At 39.4% G+C, this 19,031-nt stretch overlaps 1 protein-coding gene and 1 long non-coding RNA gene across 2 annotated transcripts; one reads left to right on the top strand and one right to left on the bottom strand.

Moving 5' to 3' along the window:
* Positions 1–5,209: 5,209 nt before the first annotated feature.
* On the bottom strand, positions 5,210–8,278 carry LOC134206538 (uncharacterized). Its single transcript, XM_062682266.1, has 6 exons — positions 8,245–8,278; positions 7,649–7,776; positions 7,278–7,589; positions 6,404–6,602; positions 5,994–6,335; positions 5,210–5,646 (listed from the first exon to the last, which is right to left on the bottom strand). The coding sequence occupies exons 1-6, from the start codon at positions 8,276–8,278 to the stop codon at positions 5,210–5,212; spliced, it is 1,452 nt and encodes a 483-aa protein (XP_062538250.1).
* A 1,592-nt stretch (positions 8,279–9,870) lies between these two features.
* Positions 9,871–10,442, top strand: LOC134206238 (uncharacterized). The gene is made up of 3 exons (XR_009978255.1): positions 9,871–10,003; positions 10,104–10,230; positions 10,305–10,442. It is a non-coding gene; the product is annotated as an uncharacterized LOC134206238 (long non-coding RNA).
* Positions 10,443–19,031: the final 8,589 nt, after the last annotated feature.

Raw genomic sequence — 19,031 nt, 5'->3', positions numbered from 1 at the left:
AATACTTTAGCCAAGCAAGCCTTTGGCACAGCAGAGTGCGATTGATTCGCATTCTATACCAGCCCGCCCAGCCCGTTGTTGGGGGGCATGGAGTGCGATCCTCTCGTTTAATAAACAATGTGCACTCGCTTGACTGTGGATATACAACAGTAAAGCACATGTGGAGATTGGGCAAATCAAGCATCCGAAAGATTCAATTTGCAAAAAAGAGAGCTTACCGCGGTGGAGGTTGGTACTCGGATTCTGATGGCTTTTCCGCAAACGTGACCTTTAAGTGGTCTTGTTGTGTAGGGGTTATCACACCTATCTAAAGAGTAGGAGGTTGAGTCGTTGAGGGTTCGAGTTCTTCCAAGACACGTGGATTCTTTTTCGCAAATTTCATATCAATTTGTCCATTTCGAAACATGTGCTGTGCATATGCACAGCCAAGATATTTAACAAAAAAAAATGGTTTTCGTACGGCCGAGTTGCCGAATAATGTGCAATTAATAATAATGATCTGATAAGCCTCATCAGTTGGCCAATACTTCTCTTTGTTATCTACGGTAGGGGAAGTGGGGGTAGCACGCCCATAGGGGTTAAAACGCGCCACCCCTGAATAAGGTTAAATATCCCCATTTTGATTATTTTCAATAGTCTATACGATAAAGCAATGAAAAATATTGCCATTGGATACATATATTTCATGATTTTTCTCTAGTTATACATGAAAAACTCGAAAAAAACGATTTTTGCGTGTTTTGATGCAATTCTAGCTCGGTGGAATTTAGTGTTTCTGTCGCTGTTATACATTGATAAATTAATAATTGAGCCATGAGCCATGCTGCTTACTCGTGTTCTTTATGTTCCACACGAAATCGTCGTCAAAAATGGTTTTAAAACGATTTTATGGGCCTTCAAACTTCTGAGGTCGGTGTGGGGCATTACGCCCATGCTCATTTCGTATGACCGAAACAGCTGAAACATTCGGTTAATTGCCTTAATGTAGGCAATTAAAATGAAAATCAGTACGATAAACACATGTGCGTTTTAACAATAGAGGTAATAAACTATAGAGGAAGATTGTCGCTGTCGTCACTGGCGAAACATCTTTTGCTGGCGAGGATATGGCACTAAATGTCAACGAAGGAAAAATCAGAACGTTTTGACAGATAGGTACCCAACATGTTTGGGGACGATAACAAAGGGAACCGCAGCGACAATCGTCCTCTATAGTTTATTACCTCTATTGTTTTAACCCATCCACTGGCGCATCTCACCCCGCATGGTTTCAAAATCAATATTTTTCGGGTGCTTTTTAAAAATCAAATTTCTGTGCAATAAAATGGACAATTAGATATCTGTTATCGGTAGTCAGTCGCAGATATGCTGTTCTTCAGTATGCGCTGATGAAAACTGGCTGAAATGGTGGTTTTCATTGATAAAAATGGCATTTTCCTTAACGTGGGCGTCCTACCCCCAGTTCCCCTATTCATGCCCTAGATTATAAATAGGAACGAATAAAGATCCAAAGCCTTTTACTTAAAGTGATCGGTAGTCAAAGACAAGAAGTTAATCAAGTGATCTTAAAAATAGTACAAACGGGTTATCGAACGAAAATTAACAAGTCGGTTAATAGTCGGTTTGATATTTTGTGGCTCAGTAGCTTACGGAAGTATTTCGCTTGAAGACTAAACCTTCAAGTGAAGGTCGATTGTGACATCGTGCGGAAACGCGAAAATTAAGAAGCCACAAGACGTCAGTGTCGGTTTGATATTTTGTGGCTCAGTAGCTTACGTAAGTATTTCGCTTGAAGACTAAACCTTCAAGTGAAGGCTTTTTTGTGCGGTCTACGCAGGTCCCGGAGCCGTCGTTCTTCAAGTGCGCTGTGGTGTCGCTCGTACGTTCGAGCACGGAGAAAAAAGCATAGCTACATCAACCATATTTCGGTTCCGATCAACTATGTTTATGCATTGAAATTTGAATAACCCCTTTTCATGTTTGAATCAACCAAAAATGCCATTGAATATAACGATAAAATATGGTTGAGCTAACCGTATGTCTAACCTATAATCATAATCATTCCAACGATATAAGGATCACGCCAACCATTGTTACTGTTGATATTTTGACAGCTACAGATACAACAGTAAAGTATGGTTGAATCAATCACGTTTTTATTGTTAATTGAAACGTTGTTGAATATTGTTTCAAAAATATACAGTGTAAATCAACAATATATATTATTGTTTTTTGACAGCTCCTTCTATTTGTTGGTTGTTTCAAACATGTTTATTATTATAGTAAACATAGCTTATATTTGAATTAACTATAGTATCAGGTAAATTCAACCCCTGCTATTGTTATTTCAACATGCATTTATGGTTATTATTTCAGGCGAATAAATCTGAAACTTCGGGACCAACAATAGAAAATGCCAAACAGCATTAGTAAATGAAAGTTTTCCATATCGTATTGGACTGTAAATATACTAAAATATTATGTTGGTTTACATATAGGTATGTTTGGACGGGTACTACAACGATGTGGAAACTCGTAGTTTACAATGCTATTTTGACATTTTCTACTATTGGTCAAGAGGAATTTAGTCCGTATTCATCTATTACTATACATTTATTAAAGTCGGTATTTTACATACAAAGCGTTTGAATGTCTATGAAATGTTACATTTTCATTGTTTGAACAATGGTACTATTGATTTCCAAAAAATTACACATTCTAAAGTATAGTTTACTATCGACCGTGTGAATATTAATTGGCTTGGAGTCTAATTTCAAAATATTGTAAACAAGGGTCAACTTATCAGCACGTTCTAATTCGTATGATTGCAAGTGTTCGTCGAATTGAATGGACTTGTAAGGATAGCACATTAGAATCATTTCCCCATCATTGACAACTATGAACTCTAATTGGTATATATTTCTTCGAAGCTTGTGTTCGATGTAAAATATTGTTCCTTGCTTATAGACTGCACCTTGCTTATTGAATTGAGAAATTAATTTCATTCTACTTTGATCAATTTTACCTTCTTGGATTTCTAAAATATCTTTGGATTCCTTCGACAGTTCTAGCTTCATTGTATGTTCTTCGAATATATCAAAATGAGGTATCGCAAAAGTATTATTAAATAAATCATAAGCAAACTTAAAACTTGCCTTAGCAATCAGAGAAGAGCAAATATTACGCTTATTGTAGTTTGTTCTGATGTATTGCTTAGCTTGCTTATGCTTGGCCTCGCATCTCATTCCCCATTGCCGACGTAAGCTTCCTGAACTGCAGATAGCTGTTGCATAATGCACCAAGTTATGGTGCTTCGGTTTCAATGAGTCATCGAATAGGGCAATATACTGGCTATGGTGAAATTCGATAATATCCTTAAGCCGATGAACTAGATCTAGAGGAATATTATGCATCATGACTAAATCAAAAATTTGGAGTAGACTACAAAAATATATCCAAACTGGATCATTAATCGGAACTAGCCTACCTATGATTAATGGAAGGAAGCGTGTTAGAGTTATAAGTTCATTAGCCGTCATTCGAATCTTCTGCTTAGCAAGGTTTGTGTCTCTAATATCATCTGGAATGTTCGATGAATTTAAGTTCCCGTAAATGAAAAGATTTTTCCTACAATTCAAATCGTCTAACGTGAAGTATTTCTGTTTGTATACAAAATATTTTAAACAGTGAGATAGTCCATAAAGACATATTCCTTCCGGAACATCGTGCATTACATCGAAGTACACATTTGATGCAACATGGAATGATGGTATACGATTCAGTATGCAAGATGCTTTTACACCTGTTTTAGACATATCATTCAGTTGTAAATGTTCATCATAAAGCTTTTCTGACCTTAGCGATTCTGCATATTCTTTGCAATCACGTTCTCTATCTGTCCTAATCCTTGTACAAACTCGGCAGTAAAAATTAGCTGTGGGTGATTCAACCAAATTTAAAATTTCACTCAATCCCAAATTGTCACCAGTTACAAATCCAACTTTGAAATATAACAGTTTTTCATGACCTTTGTATATTACGGTTACTCCAGTATTTTCTAAATCGCTCAACACATCAACTAGTTTATAAAGTGTCCGTTCATTACCAAATCGTTTCCTATCTCCAGCCAAAAAATAACCTGCCGTTAGAATGTTGTCGAGACGTGACAGCATATGAGGTGGTAAACACGGTACATAATAGTACACGCCACATATTTTGGTACTGCTTGCGTGTGGCGAAACTGTATCACTTGTTGTAAAGTCGTCAAAAAAAATATTTATGGGTACTATCAACTTATCAACATCTCTACGTATTTTCTCTTGCCAAATGGTGCCATCTATTAATGATCTTATTACACCGTCTTCTGAGGGCTTAAGATGTTCTATCAATATATCTAATAATCCTTCAGATTCTAAATACTTTCGTAATTGGAACTTTATTGGCATTAGTACTCCTTTAACATCATCTTCTATCATACTAAGACTCTGATCAACAACAGCTGGTTTTAACTCGTTGCTTATACTGAAAAACACGGGTTCTTCATATAACCCTAATTGTTTTAACTGACGTACAAATTTATATTCCGTTTGAGAGAAGTTGAGTACTGAAACGACAGATTTCAGCATTGCACTAGTAGTAGTTGGGATCATGCCAGTGTTAGTCATTATATCTAATATTTCAACTAACGGACTAGCTACGTTCGCCCGTACGTCATCTTGGAATTCAAATACTAATTTCCTTGGTACCGTATCCTTATTCAACCACTTCAAGTTTAAACCAATGTTTAGACGACTCATTTCTTGCTGAATTTTCTCTACGCTAGTTAACTCTTCTACTTTTTTCATTTTCTCTTCCAAAACCTGATTAGATTTTGCACTAATGGGCTGTTCTCTATGTACATCTATATCTGATAATATTATACGGTCCTGTAGCGATTTTTCATCGCAGATTGCTGAGCCCATGGCGTTTACAGAGATATTTTCGATTTTTTCATTTCGAATATGCTTTTTGATGTGGCAAATAAAAAGAAGCTCGTACACTAAATCGCCTTTCACAGTTCGGAACATTGCAACTGTAAACGTCAATAGGCTCATGAATTCTACGAAGATGTGTACCGAGAAGCATTGCACATGTGGTCTTCCATTGGCACCCGGTAATGAAGCACGAAATCATTGTGCTGGCAGTTGGATACGAAGGGTTGCGGCCAGTGTCAACACTCTTTGCTTTGTTTGTATCCTCGGGGCTCAAAGTCGAACAAAGTGTATGCGATGAAATTCCATGGACCAGATGCTTCGATGGGGAAACGTAAGGCGTATGCAGTGTATATTTTGAACACGACGTCCAGTGCTTTCAGGAATGTTTCCGCTCTATAAGCTATGTCCTTGTAGCTTACGAAGAACTGATTGATGTGGTCAATTGTGGCACCTACTACGACGATTACAGGGTGATCAGGTAATCCCCTCGACAAATTTAGGCGACCGAGTCTCGAAAGTTCCGTTTCGTAATCAGCCAAGCTTTTCAAATGAAGGATGCTGCTTTCTCTACACTCCTGTAGGGATGGCTTCCATTTATTTCCATTCGGAAGGCGCGTGACGGTACTGGGCCATATGTAAAACACTAGCAAGATAGTGATACAATCTCTCGAATCTGTTGATAAAAAAACATAATCTTGTCAGTGATATCTATTTTGGAAACAAACAATATTCAGAGTTATTTAGCGGAATGCAATCACTTGTTATAAGACGTACTATTCTAAATTTCTATTTCTATCTGTATCATGTATTTAGACGTCACCAGAAAGGCCGTCAGGATACGTATTTGAAGGTTACAATGAAGTGGGATTACTCGTCTTATGATGAGTATTTTGAAAAAAAAAAGAAGAAAATTAGAAGTAAATAATGAATGTCAAAATAACAATGAAAGCAATAGTATTTGAATATTTTCAATTGGCATTCACAGACTATGTTTCTAAGAATTGGTTGAAATAAGCTTACCATCCGACAGCTCCCTGTCTAGCAAAGCAAAAAGTGATCTTCCTTGTACCGGTATTTCGTTGCGGAATAAATTTTTAGCACGATCACGAAAACCCGAAAATTTGTTGAACAATAGGTCACTCTTCGTTGGATGCTTAAAGGTGAAATCCAATTTAACCAGCTGATATCCACCAGTATTCTTGAGTATCGGGTATTCGTCAAGAAGATGTTGGTAGGTGATTTGCTCAAGCTTGCCAATTTCGTGCAAACGTACTGCACTAGTTGCTTTCCATCGCTTTTTGATATCGTCCCACTCACCGTGATGGTGTTGAAACCAAACTTTCGTTTCTTGATACTCTGCCACTGAATTATTTGAAAAAAAAAACATTCAAAATATGTTCAGCCAACGTATTATTCCATAGCTAATATACCTGATTCTGCCGTAATAGCGTCGGTGAATGATTGCACTGCTCTCGAAGATTGCTCACCGTATTCCGATAACGGCGCGGGAACCGCTGGTGCACGGCGATAGTTGTGATTACGGTCGAATAAGCAGCCTTTGGCAACACGTCCCAACTTGACCTTCTTTCCGCTTCCGTCACGATAGGATGCTGGTTTGTACCAGATATGCTAAAAATAACAACAATATTTACTAGGTTACAACAATTGTTTTGTTTGCACAACAATAAATTATGAAAAATGATATTTTATGTTGAAACAAGACTAATACTAGAAAAGTACGTAATTCGATTTTTGTGTTTTCAATAAACTTTCCATAAAATTATAACTGTCTTATTATTGATAGGAAATCAAACAAATGTGGGGCAGTTATGCTTACAGCTATAGTAAGGGAGCTTTTATATTGTAATATTAGTTGTAAAACAAAATGAGTTTTTGCGACAATTGAGGTTTCTCCGATTTCTTGATGTTACAACAGTATCGCGAATGGTTAGCATCTACGTCTAGCCGTGCGCCATAATTTATTTTGTACTACTCGCTATGCAATTTCAAAATCCGAAAATAGGGGAAAGTTCGATTTCACGGAAACCTAATTCCAGTTTTCAACTGGCATTTCAATATTTTATGTCACACTTTTACAAGGTTCACGAAGGTATGAAAGATAACTGAGATTAGAAATGTCTTTGCTTTGCGTATCCAGCATTTCGCGCACGGTTACGGCTGCCGTTTTTTGACACTTGGCTGCCAAAAAAATGTCAAAAACGGCAGCCATTACCGCGCGCGAAATGCTGGATTGCAGCTGAAGTTCAAAAAATCGGATTCTTAATGGGTTTTTCGAAAAATTACCTCTTCAACTGTCGGAAAAATGCACTTCAGCTCTGCGGAACGAAGAGATAGTTCCTCGCGCGTTAGTTTTCCGAATTCGTCCACAAACTCATCTACAATTAGATGGGTGATAAAGATGCGATCCTTTCTAGAGAGGACTTTGGATGTTTGGAATGCTTCTAAAATCAATCTGCCTTTCTTTGACCTATTAATTAAAGCCTGCGAAGTCCATTGGTTTCGTGGTATGTTCCCGATTGCGGTTTTTGGTGGATCGGAACAACCTGGCTCCGGTGAATTACTGCTTTTCAATGGAGTCGTCACCGGTCGTAAACCCTGGAAAAGTAAAATATTAGTCTTTTCATCGTCAAACAAAATGTTTACAAATGGTTTACCATAGAAATACGCCACTTGTTCAATCCGTTGATACATCGAGTTCTGTCCGCTAGCAAAGGTGGTGCTAGTACAGCTTCCACTTCTTCACGCTCTATCACTTTGAGTGCTGAAATATCATAGCCATTTGCTGCAAAAGAAATTAAAATACAGTTAGTTATACAGATATAATTGGGTTAAAAATACTTACTGATAAATTCTTCCACAGCCGGGTGCTCAATTCAAACGACTTTAATAGCCTCTCCAACTCTATATCAATTACAAGCTCCAAATACTCTTCCGCAAAATTTTCTTCTTCAGCCGCCATGATGGAAAAAATATGAGTTATGAGTTATTTCAAACTTCTGGTTGACCTAACAATACACTGAGCTAAAAACAACTAAGCATATTGTTGATTTGATGATATGGCAGTTGGCGAATATCTACTGTGATTTCAATAATAAATATGTTTCATTCTAGCATGAGAACGGTTAGAATTAAACAAAAATTAGGATTGAATCAACGATAGATAAGATGGTTACATCGACTATAGAAATAGTTATTTCAATCAAGTGCAATTTTTTTGCGTGAGTCGTGTGCTGGTGTGTGCACTAATCACCAAACCCGCTATCGCCCCTTGGCGATTGTGACATCGTGCGGAAACGCGAAAATTAAGAAGCCACAAGACGTCAGTGGCGAAGGAGTAGGCAAACGCTTGCCACGTTGGTACCCAGAAGCCAAAACCGTAAGTGATCAGCCATGCCCATCCTCGCGAGGTGAGCACACTACCAACCTCTGCGCCGTCGAACACGTTATCGACCGGCATAGATTGGCGATCTGAGACGCTCCTCGTAGTCCTGCCAAGCTAATACGTCGTCCCTTGGCTTGATCGGACCAACAACGAGCAGCACCGTCGTCCCTGAGCCACCACCCAGCCGCCATCGTCGCCTGCGACCGATCATCGAGGTAGCCAAGCTACAAACAGGTTAGAGTAGATAGTAACTTGCGCAAGTTTGATAGGAAGTAGAAAAATTGTATGGGAAACAATAGAGAATCTAAACTGAATGTGATGCTCCAACTTTAATTTATGGTAACCGAGATCCAAAGGTTAAGGCACAGACAAACAGACGTAACACTAGAAAAATTACCATCGACCATGACTTCAACGATCCATTTGAATTTGATTGATTGCGCAATTCACAACTAGAGGCGCTAGTGTCGTAATCCTTCGGATTTGACATTTCACTCCAGCGCCTTCTGGTGACGATGTCATACGAAACATCGTTTCGTGTAACATGCTCGCAAGATGGTGGTAGAGTATAGTTGAGCGATGGATTTTTCAGAAAAATGTTCAAGCTGTTACGTCTGTTTGTCTGTGGTTAAGGTTTGGTTTTTTACTCTGATCCGTTTTAAATTCATTTTTTGCCTATTGGTCAGTTTGTGAGTAGTTCGCTTCGTTCATCAAAAACACACCTTGAAAGAGTCAGCCCCGGCCTACATAATTGCGGTTCCGCATCACTCCTTTCTGGTGTGTTGGCGCATAAGCGGGATTTGTTTTGAAGGTTTAAGGTTTGGTCGCAACGGAAAGAGTTCGCGCTCACATTTCCGACCCAATTCCGTCGGCAACTGTGTGGAGTGAAAGCGCACTACAAAAGTCAGGTGGGCCTGCACAGAGAAAAAAAATTGGGATTCCAACATTTTTCTACTCTTATTTTAAAAAGATGGAAAATATAGTATTTTTGAGAGCTAAGACTTTTCGATCAAATTCTAAATAGATTGATTTGAATGTTTTCTTTCAGTTTAAAATTCTGATTTTCACAGTGAAAACTCTCAGAATAAAATTTCAAAAATAATCAAACAATCTTTAACATTTCTAATTTTTGGCAACACTGTCGGAAATAAATAATGTTAAATACTGGCATCCCACGACTATCTGTCAGTGACGGATCAGCTGCAAGAACAAACGAAAAAATAACTGACGGACGATCCTCAACTTTATAATTTGATTAGTACACAGAAAAAACAAACATTGTTTTAATAAGTATTTTGCCTTTTTGATTTAAAAAGCTTTAGATTTTCTTCAATATAAAAGTAGAATTAATTCACGTAAAAGTTGTGCATTAACATTAAAAGTATTTTTCACCTACTTAGATTGTGTATTTAAAAGTTTTTCTTTTCAACAAAAACATTCTAAAATTGTCAAAACACTTATTTCAAATTATTATTTTTTTTCTTTTCTGACAGTGTCATTTGCTGTGACAATGACAGTGTCATTATCGCTTGCCGGCGGATTTTGGCAGTTTTGATTTTTTGTCATAAATTTATTAACAAAAACTAAAAATTTTTCACTGGTGCCTTAGTAGATCCTAACGACACAGGTAAGTAAATAATTATAATATTAGACTGCATGATTAATTGTTTAGCATAATGCTTCGTCGATTCATTGTTTGCTAATGTTTTGACATTTTTCTTTTCCAGGGCCAGATCTTTTATCATCGGATTTAAAATGCTCTTCAGTTTTGACGAGAAACATCGATATGCAAAATGGCTTCGCAGAAATTATCTTCTTGGGCCTTCTGACTTACTTATCGCTTGGAACCGAAAGGTAGGTAATTATTTTTTAAGTGCGTGAGAAGCAAAAAACGAAAGATATGGAACATTTTTTTCTCATCTTGGCAGGCAAAAACTCTCTCTAGATAGCAACGATGTGGACCCCGGATTAGGCGTTGCATAACATCTTGGGAGCATCCTTTCGTGTTTGCTATGTTATCGAACCCATAATGAACGAAATAAGAACATTTGAAAAGAAAAACTAAAGCCATTACGATTTATTTATTTGAATTAGAAAAGGATAAAAGGAGGGTTAGGATTAAGAGGTTTGGTTATATGGAAATTTAAACTACATTTCTAAATAAAATCAATTCTCTCTTTTGATTTGACAATCCTACAATTTTATTTCGAAAGTTCAAACTTTTAATTTCAAAGCGGCACGCTATTTTTTAACAGTGGGCGTAACAAAAGTTTACGTACTTTTATTTTGAACATACGCAACTCTCTACGAAAAAGAACCAACGCAACTTTTTATTTTTACCAACGATATTTTTAATTTTAATAATGATTTTTCTTTCTGTGTAAGTATTTAATTATTGCAAATTTCTTCCAAAACGCGACCTAATTCTGTTATTGATACTATACTCTGTTATGAACTAGCCCTGCATAAGGGTATGTTCACAAATTACGTAACGCAAAAAAATGAGTTTTTGACTCCCTCCCTCCCCCTCGTAACAAATCGTAACAATTTTGGTACCCCCTCCCTCCCCCGTGTAACGCGTAACTGTGAAAATTTAAAAGTCAGATTTTTTTCCTTCTCTGAAGCATGTGTGTTTTGGTATTGTATTTAACACTGTTAGAATAGGAACGTCACATGTTAAAAAACCAAGGATATGGAGAATGCAACTAGTAGAAACGAAAATAGAATTTGCGTCTATGATCATTCAAATAGTAAGGCGGGGTTGTTTTGTCGAGAAATGTTATATTCGCTTGGTTTTTTTACACATATCACTCCCGCTATAATGTGCTTAATTTCGGTAATGATTAATGCGATAACAAAAGACATATAATTCTTAAATTGAACCGTTGAAGTGGTTGAGCTAAAATGTAATTGTTTAGAATGAAAATTCTCTGGGTTGCCTCTATCATTTTTAGCTTGGTTAGGAAGATTTAATTATGAAACAATACCAATAAAAGCGTCGTTTCCGAGGTCGTTCTATAAAATAATATAATAAAGCCTGCTTTGAAATAAAAAGTAAAAAACTACAAAGACTAACATGGGACATTTATCGGTAGTATGGTAGTGAAGAGGATAGGTTGATCAAGGGCCTCATACGCCTGTCACTGGCGAACAAAGCTCGTGTACTCTGCATCGAAGCTTAGAACCGGTGTTAGGGCGCAATCGTTAATGCGAACATTTTTATATTCGGTTAGTTACTGCAAATAAATTCTTTTTCAAGCCCCTATAATAAAGCAGGTATCTCAAGCATACCATACCGTTATATTGCTGCATAATTGAGTGTTTAATTTTGATAAAATATCGAAAACAAAAGTGTGCATAAAAATTGCCTCGCCATAACAAAAAGGTGGTAGAGATTTAACACTGTTGTTTACAGTTTAGAACCAAATCCAGATGTCGCACATGTTGGGGTAGGGATTCAGTGCTCCGCCTTCTCCCCCTGAGGTTGATGCGTATTCATCGTCTTAATCAAGACATGTCAGCAATTACTTCAATCAGTGGTAAAGAAAAAACATTTAAGGTAACACGGGAAGTACTAACAATCATCAAAGCGTCATCATTTTCATCATTGAATGCTTAACTTTTTGCCTTTCTCGCACAACAAAGTTGTACCGAAAGGCTATCATTTCACTCCGAAAACGAACTTTTTTTAGAAGCTTCGGAGACCCCAATTGTTATATACCAATCGACTCAGCTTGATGAGCTGAAAAAATCTCTGTCTGTCCGTGTGTATGTATGTGTGTGTATGTCTGTGTGTATGTGTGTGTATGTGTGTGCACAAAAGCTATAGAAAACATTAGACAATTTTTCAAATAGTAATTCTTAACCAATTTTCTCGCAACACGTGTTACGGTTTATTTTATTTTACCTGTAAGTGACAAATGTCTGAATGGAATTGTGTATGTTTCATTCCTGCATGTTCTGTGTTTGGGCCTAAAGATAGGCAATTAAAATTATAAATAGAGAGATTCTCAGACACAAACTTTATATTGCTGGTGCCACATGGCACAAAATTATTCTAGGTGCCCAAATAGGATCTGAATCCTACACGAAAAATAGAGCTATGTATTCAAAGCCTTGGCTGTTGTAGACAAAATGCAAAACGCAATGAAAACACATTTGCGGGATTTGACTGATGGACTAAAATCTTATAAGGAAACCTCGTCACATCTCGCAATGGGCAACACAAGAGACTTTGTGTTTCACACGTAAAAGCTGCCTTTTAAGCAGTTACTTAGTTGACTTTTTATAATTCAATAAATTTTGTATCTTGACGAAGTTTGACCTACGGATTGTTTGTTTGGACAATTGTATTTTTTTATTTATTGAGGCACTGATAAACTGTTTTGTTCGCCTCGATGATGATGATGGATTTTATATATATTGACGTAATTGTAATTTGACCTTTTTTTGTGTAGTCTACAAAAGTTTGAGTCTCGCGCGCGCAAAGCAGATATGGATGATTTTTAAAATTCATGTACAGTCTTGCGCATTTTCAACTGTTTGAATGATTCTTCGGATTAGTAATGGGCTATCTGGTAGAGTTTTGTACCCGTGATTGATACCGAAACTTTTGATATCGACGGAGCGTTTTAATTTTGTTGACGACATAGATTATTAATTTTATTGATGCTTACGAGTGATAAGCGTTACATGGTCTTGTAAAAACATGAAACGCGACTGGTATGCGAGAGGTATCACAAGTTTTGCATTTTAGTATAAACTCGAAGTATCACTACCGATGCTTTTGAGAATCTGTAGATGAAAACGACAGTTTTTTTTTTTAATTTAACTTTTTGCTGGAAAGTAATGCAAAGTTATGTAATTCATATCTGTGATGGTAATCAGATCGTTTTTGTTTTTTGCAAATCTGATTAAATTGTTATTATATCATTCAATTAATTATCTTAAAGATAAATCGTCTAGCTCAAACCTTTGTAGGGGTATGTGGCGGGACCATCATCATCATCATCATCATTGGACGTTTCTCTCGGGACACAGAGAGATCGTCGATCATTTTAATTTGGTGATTGTAGTGCTAATTATTTACTTTTGTATGTTTGTAAAACTTTTATGTAACATGGCCAGACGAAAATTTGTAACTCAGGTGCTGAGGACAAGATTCTTCACTTACCTAGTTGTAAGTTAAGTAACTTTAGGTTCTTTCACCAAGTGTGGTGTTCCTTCCTGTCTTCTGGCATCTGTATGTGATGCGTCAGGAACTAATTTTGTATTATCGTTACCGTACCGTTAGCAATGCTCGAAGTTCCATCATTGTATGGATTGATTTGTTTGAGATTGCGTAATTTAAGTTAGATTAAGAAGTAATCGTCCTCCTCAACACCTTTCCTCCAATCAAATTGACGAATTTTTTGTGGATGCTTCTAGACCATCCACAAAAATTTCGTTCCCGTTGGTTGAAGGTTGTGTTACGGTTCATTTTATCTTACCTATAAGTGACAAATGTTTGAGTGGATTTGTGAATGTTCCATATCTGAATGTTCTGTGTTTGGGCCTGAAGATAGGCAATTAAAATTATAAATAGAGGAATTCCCAGACACAGACTTTATATTGCTGGTGCCACATGGCACAAATTATTTCAGGGTGCCCAAATAGGATCAGAATCCTAGAACAAATAGTGCTATGTATACAACGGGCTGTTGTAGACAAAATGCAAAACGCAATGGAAACACATTTGCGGGATTTGACTGATGGACCAAAATCTTGTAAGGAAACCTCGTCATATCTCGCAATGGGTAACAAATTGGACGTTTCTCTCGGGGCACAGAGAGATCGTCAATCATTTTAATTTGTTGAATGTGTTTATTGTTTATTTTGTATATTTGTGAAACTTTGTATTGTAATACATGTTGCATTCGACAGGGGACAAAACCTAGTTGATCACTATTGAATTTTATAACGATCGGCCATTGCGTTAAAAAGTTAAGAAGAAAATGGTACATTAAAACATATTAGCACCGTACGTAAAAAAATAACATTATATGTTATGGCAAAAAACCATTCGAAAATACTTATACTCTTCATTATGCCACCTAATGAATGATCCCATATCAAAAAACTAATAACATTCATAAGTTAATAAAAAGTATAATTTTCCGAATGTATGTGACTTATGCGATGTATTAGTTTTTTCTTATACATGTCATTTAGCGCCTGCTTTTCAAAAAAGTATTAGAACTATTAATAATAAACAACATTAAAATTTTTTACGTGTATAAGGTTGGTGTCTTGGCTAAATGCGAGAAAGGCAATATCACCACTCGGTGAATTAAGTTTGGTTTTTCTACAACAAATATGATTTTGAAAAAGTATCATCGGCGCGTGCTTACTCGCAATCTACATGCTGATACATTTACAGTTACATCAAACAACTGAAAACCGAAATATGCCGCTCCAAAGTTGCGAGGTGATAATGCTATAAAGAGACGAAAGATAGGAAAAATAACACGGTGTTTAGTGCCTCCCCGAGTCACCTTAAAATACAGTTTTATTCGCGTTATGCGTAACGTTTGGTAATACCACAGATAACAGATATTGAGGCTGGCATCCGATACGTGTGTAAACATCGGCAACCGTTAATTCAAAGGTATTTTAAATTGGGACCGCGTTTGGCAATCGATTGGAGATGGCGCAAGGATCATTGTTATTGAAAACGCAGCCCGAATCTGGCTGTCAAATGCAATGGCTGCATTCGACGGTTGTTAATCAGCTGCGTCCGTATACACTGCCGTAATCAGTTGAGAAGATGGTAGTAGTGGGCCAACGTATATCAATTTAAAAGTTTACACAGGTTTTTCAATAAAATTTTGTTCTAGCCTAAATATCTGTTATCTGTGGTAATACCCATCCCCTACCCCACCTTTCGGTGTAACAAAGTATAACGCAATTTGGACCTCCCCCTCCCCCCAAAAGAGTTACGTAATTTGTGAACAGACCCTAAGTGGTAAAATACCAAAGGAATAATACTAAAAACTAATATGCACAATACTTGGGCCATAACATACTCAGTTATTAAATTGAATTTTAATACCAAATGCATAACCAATTATTATTTGTTTGGTATTGAAATACCTACACGGTTAGATGACTTTACCCATTAATGGGTACTATGTTATTGTTGATATTATTCCCACCGTGAAAAATTCACCCATTTTATGGGTAGTTGGGTATGGGTAGTGGCGCTTTTTCAAGAAAATGGGTGAATTTTTCACGGTGGGAATAATATCAACAATAACATAGTACCCATTAATGGGTAAAGTCATCTCACCGTGTAAGCATATTATGCCTCAAGTATTCTGCATATAAATTTTTGGTATTATTTTTTGGTATTTTACCTCGTATGCAAGGCTACTTCATACCAATTTCTGTTATCGAGGTCTTCCTTGGACGGTTATTTGTTATTATTTTCATCGAGTTTGGAATCAGCTGGGCCAGCCGATGTGAGCTGTCAGCAATCTCAATTACCGAGCGTAGAAAGCTTATTATTTATTCAGACTAAGGCCGAAGTGGCATGTGCGGTATATAAGAGTCTCCTCCATTCGGCTCGGTCCATGGCTACACGTCGCCAACCACGCAGTCTACGGAGGGTCCGCAAGTCATCTTCCACCTGATCGATCCACCTTGCCCGCTGCGCACCTCGCCTTCTTGTGTCCGTCGGATCGTTGTCGAGAACCATTTTCACCGGGTTACTGTCCGACATTCTGGCTACGTGCCCGGCCCATCGCAGTCGTCCGATTTTCGCGGTGTGAACGATGGATGGTTCTCCCAACAGCTGATGCAATTCGTGGTTCATTCGCCTCCTCCACGTACCGTCCGCCATCTGCACCCCACCATAGATGGTACGCAGCACTTTCCTTTCGAAAACTCCAAGTGCGCGTTGGTCCTCCACGAGTATCGTCCAGGTCTCGTGTCCGTAGAGGACTACCGGTCTAATGAGCGTTTTGTAGATTGTCAGTTTGGTACGGCGGCGAACTCTATTTGATCGGAGCGTCTTGCAGAGTCCAAAGTACGTACGATTTCCAGCCACTATGCGTCTCCGAATTTCTCTGCTGGTGTCATTTTCGGCAGTCACCAGTGAGCCCAAGTACACAAATTCTTCTACCACTTCGATTTCGTCACCACCGATGCAAACTCGCGGTGGGTGGCTCACATTGTCTTCTCTTGAACCTCTTCCTATCATGTACTTCGTCTTCGACGTGTTAATGACTAGTCCGATCCGCTTGGCTTCCCTCTTCAGTCTGATGTAGGCTTCCTCCATCTTCTCAAAGTTACGTGCCATAATATCTATGTCGTCGGCGAAACCAAATAGCTGGACGGACTTATTGAAAATTGTACCACTCGTGTTAATCCCTGCTCTTCGTATTACCCCTTCCAAAGCGATGTTGAATAGCAAACACGAAAGACCATCACCTTGCCGTAACCCTCTGCGGGTTTCGAAGGGACTCGAGAATGCCCCTAAAACTCGAACTACGCACATCACCCGATCCATCGTCGCCTTGATCAACCGTATCAGTTTATCCGGAAAACCGTGTTCGTGCATTAGCTGCCATAGCTGGTCCCGATCGATTGTATCATATGCGGCTTTGAAGTCGATGAATACATGATGTGTGGGCACGTTGTATTCGCGGCATTTCTGCAGTACTTGGCGAATGGCAAACACCTGGTCCGTGGTGGAGCGTTCGCCCATAAAACCCGCCTGGTACTGCCCCACGAACTCCCTTGCAGTTGGTGCTAGTCGACGGCATAAAATTTGGGAGAGTACCTTGTAGGCGGCGTTCAGCAATGTGATTGCGCGGTAGTTGCTACAATCCAGCTTATCGACCTTTTTGTAGATGGGACACACGACACCTTCCATCCACTCCTGCGGCAAAACTTCCTCCTCCCAAATCTTGGTAATGACCCAATGCAGCGCTCTGCAGCTCTCCTGGTAGTTGGTCAACCCCAGGGGCTTTGTTGTTCTTCAACCGGCCAATCTCCTCCTGGATTTCCTGGAGATCCGGAGCCGGGAAGATTATGTCCTGCGCGCGTTCTCCCAGGTCCATCACCATACCGCCATCTTCGTCTGCCACATCGCCATTCAGGTGTTCTTCGTAGTGCTGCCGCCACCTTTGGATCACCTCACGCTCATTCGTAAGAAGGTTCCCGTTTATGTCCTTACACATATCAGGCTGGGGCACGTGGCCCTTACGTGAACGGTTTAACTTCTCATAGAACTTTCGTGTGTTATTAGCGCGGAACAGTTGCTCCGTTTCTTCACGGTCTCGATCTTCCTGCTGGCGCTTTTTCCTCCGGAAAATCGAGTTTTGTCTGTTCCGCGCCTGTTTATATCGTGCCTCGTTCGCCCTCGTGCGGTGTTGCAGCAATCTCGCCCATGCTGCATTTTTCTCTTCCACTAATTGCTCACATTCGCCGTCATAACCAGTCTTTACCAGTCGTTTCTCTGATCCGGGGGCACCGTGCCAAGTGCAGCGGTTGCGGTGCTACCAATGGCGGATCGAATATCTCTCCAGCCATCTTCAAGAGACGCTGCGCCTAGCTGCTCTTCCGTTGGGAGTGCCACTTCCAGCTGCTGCGCGTATTCTTGGGCTAGTCTACCGTCTCGTAGCCGCCCGATATTAAGCCGCGGCGTCCGACTTCGACGCGTGTTGTACACCGTCGAGAGTTTTGAGCGCAGGCATACTGCAACGAGGTAGTGGTCGGATTCAATATTCGCACTGCGGTAAGTGCGGACGTTCGTGATGTCGGAGAAGAATTTACCGTCGATTAGAACGTGGTCGATTTGGTTTTCTGTTTCTTGGTTAGGTGATTTCCATGTGGCCTTGTGGATATTTTGCGGGGAAAGAAGGTGCTTCGGACTACCATTCCGCGGGAGGCTGCGAAGTTTATGCATCGTTGGCCGTTGTCATTCGATACGGTGTGCAGACTATCCGGTCCGATGACCGGTCTATACATTTCCTCCCTTCCTACCTGTGCGTTCATGTCACCGATGACGATTTTAACGTCCCGCAGTGGGCATCCATCGTATGTCTGCTCCAGCTGTGCATAGAACGCTTCTTTCTCGTCGTCGGGTCTCCCTTCGTGTGGGCAGTGCACGTTGATGATGCTATAGTTGAAGAAACGGCCTTTAATCATCAGCTTGCACATCCTTGCGTTGATTGGCTGCCAGCCAATCACGCGTTGGCGCATCTTACCCAGCACTATGAAGCCGGTTCCCAGCTCGTTGGTGGTGCCACAGCTTTGGTAGAAGGTAGCCGCTCGATGCCCGCTTTTCCACACTTTCTGTCCTGTCCAGCAAATCTCCTGCAGCGCCACGACGTCGAAGTTGCGGGGATGTAATTCATCGTAGATCATCCTGTCGCAACCTGCGAAACCTAGCGACTTGCAATTCCATGTTCCAAACTTCCAATCGTGATCCTGTATTCGTCGCCTAGGTCTTTGCCGATTATATCGAGTCGCATTATCTCTTATATTGTTCGTAATGATTGGTTTTCTAGGCGGCTTATTGGGCCTGCGCAAACCTCCTGTCTCGTCGGAGGGCCGTCGTGTCAGGGCTGTTTAGCGTCCCACCTAACACCAGGACTTGGGCTTGTGCGCTT

The sequence above is a fragment of the Armigeres subalbatus genome, chromosome 1, assembly GCF_024139115.2.
Source record: "Armigeres subalbatus isolate Guangzhou_Male chromosome 1, GZ_Asu_2, whole genome shotgun sequence".
NCBI lineage: Eukaryota > Metazoa > Arthropoda > Insecta > Diptera > Culicidae > Armigeres > Armigeres subalbatus.
This window is presented reverse-complemented; position numbering and strand designations above follow the sequence as displayed.

Bases quoted from the DNA above. Each gene is read 5' to 3' on its own strand.
- LOC134206538 (XM_062682266.1), bottom strand. From the start codon at position 8,278: ATGTCACAATCGCCAAGGGGCGATAGCGGGTTTG. The intron at 7,777-8,244 runs GTGATTAGTGCA...TTTCTTTTGCAG, and splicing joins AAGGGGCGATAGCGGGTTTG to CAAATGGCTATGATATTTCA. The intron at 7,590-7,648 runs GTAAACCATTTG...TTACTTTTCCAG, and splicing joins ACAAGTGGCGTATTTCTATG to GGTTTACGACCGGTGACGAC.